The sequence below is a fragment of the Theobroma cacao genome, chromosome 5 (assembly GCF_053813885.1).
Source record: "Theobroma cacao isolate CCN51 chromosome 5, ASM5381388v1, whole genome shotgun sequence".
NCBI classification, from domain to species: Eukaryota; Viridiplantae; Streptophyta; class Magnoliopsida; order Malvales; family Malvaceae; genus Theobroma; species Theobroma cacao.
In genome coordinates, this window is record NC_142643.1 from 37,764,723 (window position 1) to 37,777,489 (window position 12,767).

Genomic DNA, 12,767 nt, shown 5'->3' on the forward strand with positions numbered 1-12,767 from the left:
TTCCTTGAATTTCATTTACCTTTTTTTTTTGAAGGTTTATCAATGGAGGAATTTGACAAAGTTCTCCCTATTTTCAATCATTATCGTCTCCTGCAAACCTACCTTTTTCCACGAAATAAATACTACTGACATTTAAAGTTTATTAATTAATTACTTAATTACGTTTGCCCTTTTCTCCTCCTTGTTTGTTTTTTCTTCCTTCCTCTCTGGCAAAAGCCACAAAGAATTAACCATTAACTTATTAAGTTGTCTCCCTCTTTTCATTTCTTTTCAATTCTCATTTCATTTCTGCTTGGCTTTACTCTCCAGCCTTCACGGCACCATCCGCCTTCCCCATCCCCGTTTTAACCCTACTTTTCTCCCCTTATTTGCATCTCAGCTATTCATTCTCCAAATTCATCGTTGATTGATTTCACGCTCCATCTGGTTATACTTTCTAGGGTTTGCTTTGCGTTCTCTCCCAAATTTTCAATTTGCGATTCGTTGATTGAATTTGTTATTACTGTTCATATATATATAAAAAGCAGCAGGAAAATGGAATCGGAGGATGATATCGATATGCACGACGCCAACAACGAATCGGGGGAAGACGATTTCTACAGCGGCGGCGACGATGATGCTGGAGCCATGGCTGCTTACGATGATTCCGATGCCGATGTCGCTGATTATGAGTTCATCGACAACGATTCTGATGATTCTGATGACCTTGTCTCTCATCGATACCAGGTATTTGGCTTCTTTTTTTTTTTTTTTTGCATGTACTTGTTTGGGTTTTGCTTTAATTGCTTTGATTTTTCTTTTTAAAATTTAAAGCTGTGGTTTCCATGCTTTTCTTAATGTTCATTTTGAGGATTATGTTGCATTGGATGATGTGGGGTTGGTTTCGGGTAATCGCGATTGTTAAAATGTATGATTATTTCTTAAATATGTTGATGCCTTTTAAGTTTTATACAACTGTTTTTCTTTTCGAAGGTTGGTGGGTGCTGGGGAGGGGACCTTGTGAATTGTGATTAATGTGAACTGCGCTCGACTTCACTTATAGGGTTGGTATAGATAGGCTTTTATGAACAAATTGTAATATCTTTATGGGGTGCTGCTGGCAAATCTTCGATAATCATTAATATGCTTGATCTGGCTTTTGCTTTGTTTTTTCAAATTTTGACATATACATAAGAAGGTTGTTGGTTGATTGGGTGGATTTGGTTTAGTGTAAGTGGTGTCATTGCACCCTAAACCTAGAAAGAAGACCTTACCTGTAAAAGTAATGCACTTATTCTTTGGTTTTGCAATCAAAGCTTTTAATAGATATTGAACTATTAGATTATGTGCAGTGCTAAGATTGAGACCTGAAGGATGGATAAATTAAATTATATATAAGTTACTTTATGGAAAGGAAATTAAATTAGATAGAACAATAAAAAATAAACATGACCTGCAACGGATGGAGCAAGTAAGCATCATAAGGAAGTGGCACCCAGAAAATATTTACCTGAAATGCAGTCTGTCGTCTATATTTGTTCCATTAGATCTATGTTTAGATTAGGAGGATGTTGGGGTTTTTTTTCCCAAAATTTGGTTATGGTTGCTTCACTAAAATTTATCAAGTGTTTTATTTTTGCTGTTTTTGCTAAGTCTCTTGAATTTTGGTTCCTCTAAGCATCTTGAATTTTGGTTTCTTTTGGTGTAAATAAATATATCAAAGTTCTAATTGAAAAGGCTCAACACCTGAATCATTTTACTTTTTGGTGGAACTTATATGGCATGATTTTTAGCTACTTTTAGCTAATGGGTAGTAGTTGCTTTTTCAGATATAAGAGAAATTTGAAGATGCTTTTACTTAGATTTGAAAGGATCCTTTTTGGTTTTTTTAAACCACAATTCATTGCTTTTTTGGTAATATTTATAATTTAGTGCATTTGTATACATAATGGGAAAATGCAATCATGCCAGGAGCCATTTTTTAAAGTCATGTATGCAAGTTGAAATCCAAATTATGACCTGCTTTCGTTGTTAAACTGGCTGGTTAACTCTCTGACCTTTTTCTTTAATTGTATTTATGCTGCTCTCTTTTTAGCACCAGTGGGAACAACTGAACTGTCCATACTGAATGTCTGAAAACCTTACTTTTTGCTAATGCTAAATAGTTACTACTTCCAGTGCATATTGACTGTCTGAAACTGAAAGACCTTTTTTGATTTTATAGTTAGTGTCTTCTACAATTCTTCTTTTAAACTTGCACTGTATGCACTCAGTTCTTTTGCTATAGGACAGTTTACAAACAACGTGGTTTCCCCTACAAGCTTATAACATTTCTATCCTTGTGTACATAAAAGTTACAGTTTTTTGAGCCCTCGTTTGTTAGTTAATTAGTTTCTTTTTGTTTTTTTTTTTGAAGCAGTTTATCCTAAATCTGTCTCTTCTTTTCATAGCAAAATTATACCGTTTTGAGCGAAGTAGATATTTGTCAGCGTCAAGAGGATGATATTATGAGGGTATCTACTGTACTTTCCATCTCAAAGGTTGAAGCAGGCATCCTGCTACGCTACTATAATTGGTGAGTGATCATGGTTGGTATAAGTTCTGTTATTTAATAATCTCTTACTTTTGTTCCTTCCAAATCATGCAAAGGTTTTTACTTATCGAGAAATGTATTTTTGATGGATCTTAACTGCAGCTATGTAAGTGCTGAGTGGAATTAGGATTTTTTCATTTGCTGTTTGGTATATGCATCTATTTGGCAATCTCCTGGTGATGATATATTTGTGTTTTTTGATGTTTTAATTGATTTATGTTTATTTTGGACTTACAGGAGCGTCAGTAAGGTACATGATGAATGGTTTGCAGATGAGGAAAAGGTTCGCAGGTCTGTTGGTTTGTTGGAGAAGCCTGTAGTCCCATTTCCAGATGGTAGAGAAGTAAGTGGTGCAATGCCCGAATGAGAGCTTTGACATGTTTTGTCATGAGCTAGGAGTTCAAGTGCTTATTTGCTATGCACTCTTTGACAGTTTATACCTCTTATTTTTCTTGGCATCTCTTATTTTGGCAGATGACTTGTGGGATATGTTTTGAAACATATCCTTATGATCGGCTACACACTGCTGCATGTGGTCATCCTTTTTGTAACTCTTGCTGGGCAGGTCTGTTGTGATACAGCCATACTTGATGTTTTCATTTTATGGTACTTAAAAGTCTGATGTTTGTTTAGTTTTAATGTCTGTTATCCTAGGAATTTCAATCTTTTGCCTGTTTTGGTTTACTTTTGTTTGGTGGAAACCAACAATTTTTCATACCTTTGCCATGGAAAAGTCCGAACTTTTAATATCATTGATTTCAATATCAGTGTCATGATTGCTTCTGTCAGCTTACGTAACTGGCCAGAGCTATATTACCAGATGGTACTGGTGATGTTATGAATATCCTGCTTAGTAGATAAATGAAAGGTTTATTTCTTGGGAAGTAGAATGTTTAACTATCTATATGACCACCCATTTCCACTGCTTGCCTGCTACTCTCCCTTTTTTTTGTAAGAATTTGCAGTTCTTAAATTAGAAGCATGAAATTGGGGAAAGATCGGTAATTTCAGGCTAGGAAGCTTCCTCTAGGTGGTTCAGGTTCTGGGAGAAAAGAAAGCTCTATTTTATCTTCTAGAATTGGATGGTTCTGCTCTCTTGTTATGTGTTTGATTCTCTCTTGGCTTGGCTGATTTGTTGATGGAGGGAAAGTATGTTTTAGTTTTATCCTTGTTTCCTTGATGGTCATAATTTTAAAGTTCTGTGGTTTTTGTAGCACCCTGTTGGTGAAAATTTACCAGCTGTTCCATCCATTCCAAAGATAATTTCTTTGTTCCTTTATCTTTATGTGGGGGGGGGGGGAGACCAAAGCTAACTCCATGAGAAAGTATGGTTTCTGTCAGAGATGCCAGTTCAGGTATTTGGCTCATAGAATAGGTAAACTTTTTGGTTGAATCTATTGATACCATCATTTTGAGTCTCCCAACAATTTCAGGATTTTGGATCTGGGACAGTGGCAGAGGTAAATGGTGTCATGTGCAGTCCAGAACTTATGTAGTCAAATGCTTAAAATGTTCTCAGTTGCATAATAGGTGGCTTTTCTTGTCTGATAACTGGTTCTTAAAATGATAGTGGGAGTTGGTAACATATTCCAAACTAGTGGACAGGGTTCCATCACTGCCTTTTGCAAATTTCATAAATTATTTTTTTCCTTTACTGCTCAGGCTGTGTGCCATGGGACATTAGTGGCCATTTGTTAATTGGCATGAGGAATTCCTAAAAATATTTTGAAGAAATAAAGATGAGAGAAATCTTGCAAGAGACTATGGAAAGACTTTAAAGCAGGCCCATTATAAATATTGCAACCATTGATGTTTATGCCTTACTGACTGCAAGAGGTGCATGCATCTAGAAGCTTTTGTGGAAATTGGGCATCCACAGATATAATTAAGCTCCTGGTTCTGTTGCCCTTCTATCATGTATATTTTGTGCATGGCCAATGACCCTTTTAGTAAGCTGAAAGAAGATGAACAATGCGTTGTCACTATGTGGAAAGTGTGTACTTTTTCTTATTGTTATCGTATAGGTTTATTCTCCACCAGTACCTCCCCTTTTCAGTTTAGTTTCAGAGTTGTCTCAAGAGCTATGGGTTGGTTTTGGGAAGCTTCTTGTGAAAGCATTGGGTTCACATGTTTAAGCTGCTGGCAAGGGTTGAAGGGCTTATTGTCCAAGAGCAATTTTTTATTTGTCCTATTCACTCTGATTATGATAAATAGACCATATTGTGGAACACTTCAAGCAGCTCAACATTGGCCTTGTACATGTAAAAATCCTGTTTCACATTGTACTTTAGTTGTATGTGGTTTTAAGCTCAATTGCAGACCTAGTGATACTTTAGCTATTCTAGTTGTGTTTTGTTAACCTGGCAAATGAAATTACTTTTATCTTAATGGTTTTTCCATGTCTGAGAGTTTATGTGCAACTGTTCTAAGTTTTGTGTTTACCGACCTTTCATCTTTTGCTATGAAATTTTCTTATTTGGTTATTATCTTCTATTTTTCTTGCTTAGGTTATATTAGCACATCCATCAATGATGGTCCTGGATGTTTGATGTTGCGATGTCCTGATCCATCCTGTGCTGCTGCTGTTGGTCAAGATATGATAAATGTATTGGCTTCTGATGAGGACAAAGAGAAATATTTTCGTTATTTCATTAGATCCTATGTTGAAGACAATAGGAAGGTAACAATATTTGTAAAAAATTTTGATTAATTGGTCAATTGTACATAGGAGTAACATTTGAATTGTGTTTTTATTTTTCCTTCACTTGTTAAATTTGCAAAATGATTTCTCAAAATTGCATACTTCTATATTTTTTATATTCTTTTTAATGTATTTATTTTGGGTTGAAGAATGGGGGTGCCAGTACATGGTAGTGGAGTTGAGAGGTTGTGGATTGTGTTTTTCAGTGCCTTATGGTTAGTATCTAATTGGGGATGAATTGAAAATTTGTTCTACCCTTTAGCAGTTTTCTTAAAAAGGATTTTAACAACATTCATATCATATTTGTGCTCTGGCTTTTTTCTCCAAAAAAAAATTGTTATCTGGCATTTTGAATCTAAAATTCTTCTTCTTTTCTTTCTATAGTTTTTGAAATTTGCAATATATCTTTTGATCAAATCATGGGGTTTTGTGAAATAACTAAGTATACCTTACACTTTTCATGTGGCTTTGTTAAGGGTGTATGAAAAATTTGTTAATAACAATTTATCTATTTCTGTCTCTGTTGTAGCTTCATTAATGGGATTTTCCTCAAGTTTGTCGTATAGTAGACCCACTAATCCATTGTTTTAATATTTTCTCATCTTCCATTTTTTAATTACTGCCTTGTATATATTCAGCACTGGAATCAGTAATAAAATGATAGAGGCACAATTTTTTCCTTATTTCATTTCTAAATTTCATTCCTTTGGTATCTTTACACATTTTCTATATTTGTATGTGTTATTTTTTAGACCAAATGGTGTCCTGCACCAGGCTGTGATTATGCTGTGGACTTTATTTTGGGCAGTGGAAGTTATGATGTTACTTGTCGCTGCTCTTATAGCTTTTGCTGGAATGTAAGACCCTTTGGCATCTTTTCTGGTTAGAGTACTTTTAACAATTCATGCATACGGCTTTCTGCTTCATTCTTTTTTACTTTTAAAATTGCAAACATGAATTGTGACCCATAATGGGCATTTGACCTTGCAGTGCACTGAGGAAGCTCACCGTCCTGTTGATTGTGGCACTGTAGCCAAGTGGATACTGAAAAACAGTGCAGAGTCTGAAAATATGAATTGGTACGGAATGAGATTGTAGTAATTAGATTTATTCTAATACATTAGGTTGTTTAATTTGTACCAAAAAGTGAGTTTGTTAAATTGGTGCTGAATAGACATCCCAAAAGAAGCCATTTTCTACTCCCTTAACATCTAAGCTTGAGTGCAAAAGTTTGCATGTTGAAAAGTAAACAATATGTTTGTAGAATGGTTCTTATCTGACTGTCGCGTATTGTGGATATTGTCACTGGGCCACTGGGAAAAGCTTGTCGAGATTTAGTCCTTCCAACAACAAAGTGTAGTTCTGAACATCAGAAAAATAGAGAGAAGGGATTCTTGGGGCAGGGGTGGAGGGGGTTATGGGGGGTCAGATGATACTTTAGAGAATTGTGGAAATGGTAATGATGGTTATAGGTTCTCACGTATGCTCTATGCATTGAACTATTTTTGCTACTACATGAAGTAGTGAAATATGTATTCCATTATTTATATATCTATACTAATGTGTCAGTTTTATATTTTGGGTAAATTCTATCGACATCCCTTGTGGTTTCAACTTTTTTCGCATTGCACCTTGTGAATTTTTCTCAATTAAGTGGTTAAGTTCTGTATGCATACGGGTTACGCTATTAATTTTATCTAGTAAAATTATAAAAATATCCTTAAGTGTGAAAAAATAAGACACGTTTTTAATTGAGGGTATTTTGGTAATTTTACTAGGTAAAATTAATGGTGTAACCTTCATTGGGAACAGAACTTAATGACAAGTGCTAATTGAGAAAAAGAAAAAAAATCCCAGGTTACTATGTGGGAAAAGTTGCAACTACAGAGGTTATAGGCGAAATGTTTACCCTTTTATATTCTAAATTATGTATCATTTGACTTTCTTCTAAAATCTAAACATTGAAAGTGGACAAAATGAATAACTCCTTTGAAATTTTCTTTACTTTAAATGAAGTTTCTTTTTCCTTGTCCGCCTCACTTTTACCAATGGGCCTGTATGTGACTATATATAGAGAATGTATAATTATTAAGTAGTTGTTTAGCAAAATCTATTGTTACATACAATATTTTCATAATTGTCTGTTTCTCAATCAATATGCCTGTTTTGATCTTCAGGATATTGGCTAATTCCAAGCCTTGTCCAAAATGCAAGCGCCCGATTGAGAAGAACCAAGGGTGTATGCATATTACATGCACACCACCTTGTAAATTTGAATTTTGCTGGTGAGCTAATACTAATGCTTACAAATGCATTGCTTGTATGTTGATGAAACTCTGACCTCACTACCTTATTTGTTTTGTTTTTTTTTTTTATAATTAAAAAACAAAATAAATAATTCTCCTATTCATTTGTATAAATTCAAGCTATTGTTTGTTTGCTATATTGTCTACCAATAAGAGTGAATTTTTTTCCTAAATAGAGGCTGTACTGAAAAGATTTTGTACCAAAAACAAATTGATTTTTTTACTCTTCTGTATGGATACTGTTTTATTTTTCTCTTGTTTTTATAAAAATTTCTGTCAGTTGACCAGAGATTCATGCAGGCTTTGCCTTGGTGCATGGTCAGACCATGGTGAGAGAACTGGTGGATTTTATGCTTGCAACCGTTACGAGACAGCAAAACAAGAGGGTGTGGTATGAAACTTTTGGCATTCAGCATTTCCCAGTGCTTGTCATAAGTCATTTTGCATCATCATTTAACTGCCCACTTTGTGTTTCTGATCCATACTATTTATTTACAGTATGATGAGGCTGAGAAACGAAGAGAGATGGCTAAAAACTCTCTAGAGAGATATACTCATTACTACGAACGATGGGCAACCAACCAATCAGTATGTATTAGTTTGTGAGATTTGTAGTGAAACTGACATGGTGCGTGTCACCGTTATTGATTTTCTGAATAACTGGTTGGCAGAATAAAGATTCTTCTATCTTCTCTTGTACCCCATAAAGTTTATGGCATTAGGTTGTATTGTGAATTAAGCATTATAGTTTCTTTTCCTTTTCCCTTTAAAGCTGTGGGATAGACTATCTTTAGTTTATTTCTTCGTTATTGATCAATGATTTATTTGGTAAGTGCTATGATTGGCATTGCTCGGATAATAGATATTTACATTCTGCTCTTTTCCTCCTTTTTAACCCTAGTTCTCTTGAACCTGCATTTTAAGTGAAAGGTTGGTCAGTGAGCTGAAGATCATGGATTATAGTTTATGGGTTTTAGATGGACATAGCTAGGCTTTAGATGAGACAGTATGCTACCGAGGTTGGATGAAAGGCATATTTATTGTCACCTGTCAATATATTCAATACAAGCAACTCATTTATTTATTAATTTTTAGAACTGGGGGGTGGAGAGAAACAGTCATGAAATGCACTTATATTGCAATTTAAAACTGCCTTTTGAAAACATTTTGAGGGCCCTGTGAGACGTATTCTTGTGCAAGATGGTCAATGGATGACATGGACAATATTTAAGTTTATACTAACCATGCAATGGACTGGATTACAGCTACCATAAGCACCTTTCTTGGCAATTATTTTTCCTGCTTCCCTTATTATCATGAATTACCTAAAGAAGCCCCGAAGGCTTGTTGTTTGGTTAATTTTTTTTTTCCTTCAGCCAAGTTATGAAAGGTTTAAGCTTTTCTACCCCTGGCTAGTACCGAGTGTGTGAAGGCTAGGAATATTCCGTTCTAAAACCACATATTAGAAATCTACTGTACATTCTGTTGTTTTTGCTCTATTATTTTAAGATAGTACTAAGATTTATCAGGATTTAGTTGTAGTTGTGCTCAAGGGGGGTGCTTTGTGTTGAGAGGCATATTGATAAATCTAGAATGAGAGACTAGTGAAAAATGTTAGTTACTCCCCTCCGTCGAAGTGAGGACACTTTCTGGAAGGAATTTAGATGATCTATCTTAAGATAGAAACTTAAATAGATAAAATATGTGATCCAGAGGCAGAAGAAAATATGACAATCGGCTTGAAGGAGATAATTTGCTTTCAGTTATGTATAATGTTGTGTGTTTTTTAGTGATTTAACTGATTAATGCAGTGATGGGAGAGTGTGGAATTTTCGTTAAGTATCATCTTTTTATCATGTATAATAATTCTGCTTTTCCTGAATTCCATTTCTTGGGAAATCATGTGCATCACTGTGCATATGCAGGCATCTTTGCTTTGTTTGAACTGATTACTTAGTTGGCTATATTTTGTTTGAAGTATCTTGTGGTCTGCTTTGATCAATACTTGTTGGTACTTGATTATTTTTTCTTTACTTGGCAGAAACAACCATATATAAGCTTGAATGCATGCAATATAATGCATACAATATATTGTTGTCTCCTTTTGACTGGCTTAAATTTATTTGCTGGGAATACTTTATAGATGAAATAGCCATCATATACTTAAATGAGAAAACATTTGTTAATACTCCGTAAAACTTTCTTCACTTCATGCAGTCTAGGCAAAAGGCACTGGCAGATCTACAGCAAATGCAGACCGTGCATGTAAGCCAAACTACTTAACGTTATTGACTTCCTATTTAATGATGCTGGTGTTGTCAGTTTATTTTGCTACCATTTATTGTGGATGTCATAAAGATAGTGTTTGAAGGCTATCAATAACATTTGAATAATCGAATGGTGCTGGTTCATGTCATTTACGTATTCTTTTTATCTGAGTTAACACGTTTCTTCTGAACTTTTCTCATAATATAGCAGCTATGCGCTTTCTATTGCCTAGGGGGCTGATAGCAGACCATCCATGGCATTATACCAGAAAAGATATATAGATTAAAAGAAAAAAAAAAACTAATGGCAGTGAATGAGGAATCCTACTTGTGTGATTCTGTTTTTAAAGTAATATCTTGAGTTAATTTTATCTGAATGGACTGTGCCTGCTAAAAGTGTGGCATTTTTTACCTTCGGTGATAATCTTTCTGTTATGTTGAACTAATTCATGGTTAAAGGTGACAAATTCCTCAAAATCAACAATTTACCCTGCCACAAATATAAAAAATAAGAATGATATTAGTTATAATAAAATGAAGAGAGGGAAGAAGAGAGAGAGAGAGAGAGAGAGAGAGAGAGAGAGAGAGAGAGAGAGAGGAAGTAAGATGAATAGTTTTTTCCCTCCCATTTGATAGTGTTTATCTTGTTTCAGACTATTTAATCTTGCTTTTTAGTTTATGGAGAGTGCTAATGATTATGTGTCACTGTAGCTTGAGAAGCTGAGTGACAGACAGTGCCAACCTGAGTCACAGCTGAAGTTCATCACTGAGGCATGGCTACAGGTAAATTCCAAAATTTGTTTGGGTCACTAGCTACATACTGCTTTAGCTTATCGCTGCTGCTCTACTTGTGTAGATAGTAGAATGTAGGAGAGTTCTGAAATGGACATATGCCTATGGATATTATTTACCAGAACATGAACATGCTAAAAGACAGTTCTTTGAATACTTGCAAGGTATGTCTCCCTGTCTATAAGCTATGGCATCTTATTCCTGTTCACTTTGCACTACTCATGCCCTGTATGTCTTGCAGGTGAGGCCGAGTCTGGGTTAGAACGACTTCACCAATGTGCAGAGAAGGAGCTACAGGTTTACCTCAATGCAGAGGGCCCATCAAAAGATTTTAATGAGTTTCGGACAAAACTTGCTGGATTGACAAGGTAATTTTCATTTAATATATATTTAAATCTAAATTCTTTATAAAACTCAATATCAAGTAGAATTTGATAATCTTAATGTGAAGTTTTATTAAGGAGCTTGTCAGTTTAAAAGCTTGGTTTATGATGGAAAGAATCTATTGTGTCAGAAAGAGATGGTTATCTTTTAATTAAACTTTTTAGCAAAGTGTTTTCCCTATCCTATGCTTTTTCCAGAGACTTGGCATCCTCTAATTATATTTATATGAACTGCATGACAACAGTGTGACTCGAAATTACTTTGAGAATTTAGTTCGAGCTCTAGAAAATGGTCTATCGGATGTGGACTCCCATGGTGCCTGCAGCAGGATGGGGAGCTCAAAGAGCTTGGGAGGTGGTAGCAGTAGGGGAAGAAGTGGGAAGGCAAAAGGTTCAACCTCCAGATCCAGTGGCTCTAGCAGAAATATTGACGATTCAGGCCATTGGTCCTGTGAATATTGCACCTATGCAAATGTCAAGTCTGCCACCATTTGCCAAATGTGCCAGCAGCGTCGATAAATTTCATTTCTAGACCAGATTGATCTGCCTGGATGGACAGACATCGGCTTTGCCTCTTGATGTCTGGTTGCCATGGCGTGGGCCTTTAGAGCATTGCCAAAGGGAGAAAAAAGTTTTTTCCATTGCTCTTTCCATCTCTTAAATCAAATTTGCCATGATAGGGTGCAGTAGCATTGAGAAACTGATGTTGGGAGAAGAGGGAAAGAGAGTTCACTGTATGTTTATGTTGCCATGTGAGCTGTATATAGTTATTCTCGCTAGGTCCAACCTTTCAACTTGACTTGTTCCATGTGGCAGCAGAGTTATGCCAATGTATTCATATGTAATTTCTACGGTTATAATTTTATCTAAAAAATATATTTGTAGCAAGCTTGAGGCTTTCAAGTGGATTGTAATGGAACTACTTGCAGATGATAGGCTGCAGTGGGCAGTGGCCTCTGCAAGAATAAATAAATTGTTGTAAACCTTTTTTCATCTTGGCACCAAATCCCCTACGTGCATGTATGTGTGTATGTATAATTGGCCATTTTATGTTTTGATACCTGGGAGGTGAGCAAAATCTTTTACCACTTGAGTTATGTTTTGTTGTATGGCACATGGATATTTGCAAAGGGTGAAAGCAAAACTCCTGAATTCAATCATGAATTTGTAGGGTACGAAGCTTTGTATTGATGGAGTGTTTGTAGGGTTAGGGAATCAGTTTAATGCATCTGTCCCCACTCCCCAGAACCAATTTGGTCAGACAGTAGTGAGGCATGGCAAGTACACGTGACATGGAGTGGGAGGGATGGCTTTTTTTCTCCATTGAAGCTCCACGTCTGGCCTTGGCTATCATGGAGGCAATGGTGGATGAGCCCACTTCTTGGTGGATGGATCCAGCAACCCTATTCACTTGGGTGAATACGGTTTGTTTCCGGTTCGAATAAACTTGAGTACCTCAATCTAATGGAGTTTTTTGCTCAAAACCAACACTACACTACAGGAAGTTAAACGAAAAGTTGGAAACCATGTGGGGTTTTATGTTAATTCTACTCAAACTATAAGGATGATTTTGTTGTTTTCCCAAAATAATTAAAAAATGGTTTCCTGAAATATGTTGGTATGTACTGTTTTTGTTTTGGATCTAGTTAAAAAAACAAAAGGAAAAAAGAGTCCTCCGCATGGGAAAATAGTAAAATCAAATTAAAAAAAAAAAGAGAAAAAGTACTAATAAAATTCTCAGAGAAA

At 35.5% G+C, this 12,767-nt stretch overlaps 1 protein-coding gene across 1 annotated transcript; it reads left to right on the forward strand.

Moving 5' to 3' along the window:
• Positions 1-188: 188 nt before the first annotated feature.
• Positions 189-12,014, forward strand: ARI8 (IBR domain-containing protein). Its single transcript, XM_007029118.3, has 15 exons — positions 189-726; positions 2,430-2,554; positions 2,810-2,915; positions 3,047-3,137; positions 5,080-5,252; positions 6,026-6,130; positions 6,264-6,352; positions 7,451-7,558; positions 7,880-7,970; positions 8,078-8,167; positions 9,797-9,844; positions 10,558-10,629; positions 10,703-10,802; positions 10,880-11,006; positions 11,267-12,014. Exons 1-15 carry the CDS (start codon positions 535-537, stop codon positions 11,538-11,540), a joined length of 1,791 nt encoding a protein of 596 aa, XP_007029180.3. The 5' UTR covers positions 189-534; the 3' UTR covers positions 11,541-12,014.
• Positions 12,015-12,767: the final 753 nt, after the last annotated feature.

Excerpts from the sequence above, each read along its gene's own strand:
- ARI8 (XM_007029118.3), top strand. The coding sequence starts at position 535 with ATGGAATCGGAGGATGATATCGATATGCACGACGCCAACAACGAATCG. Across the intron at positions 6,131-6,263 it reads CTTATAGCTTTTGCTGGAAT|TGCACTGAGGAAGCTCACCG; the intron begins GTAAGACCCTTT and ends TTGACCTTGCAG. Across the intron at positions 8,168-9,796 it reads GATGGGCAACCAACCAATCA|TCTAGGCAAAAGGCACTGGC; the intron begins GTATGTATTAGT and ends CACTTCATGCAG.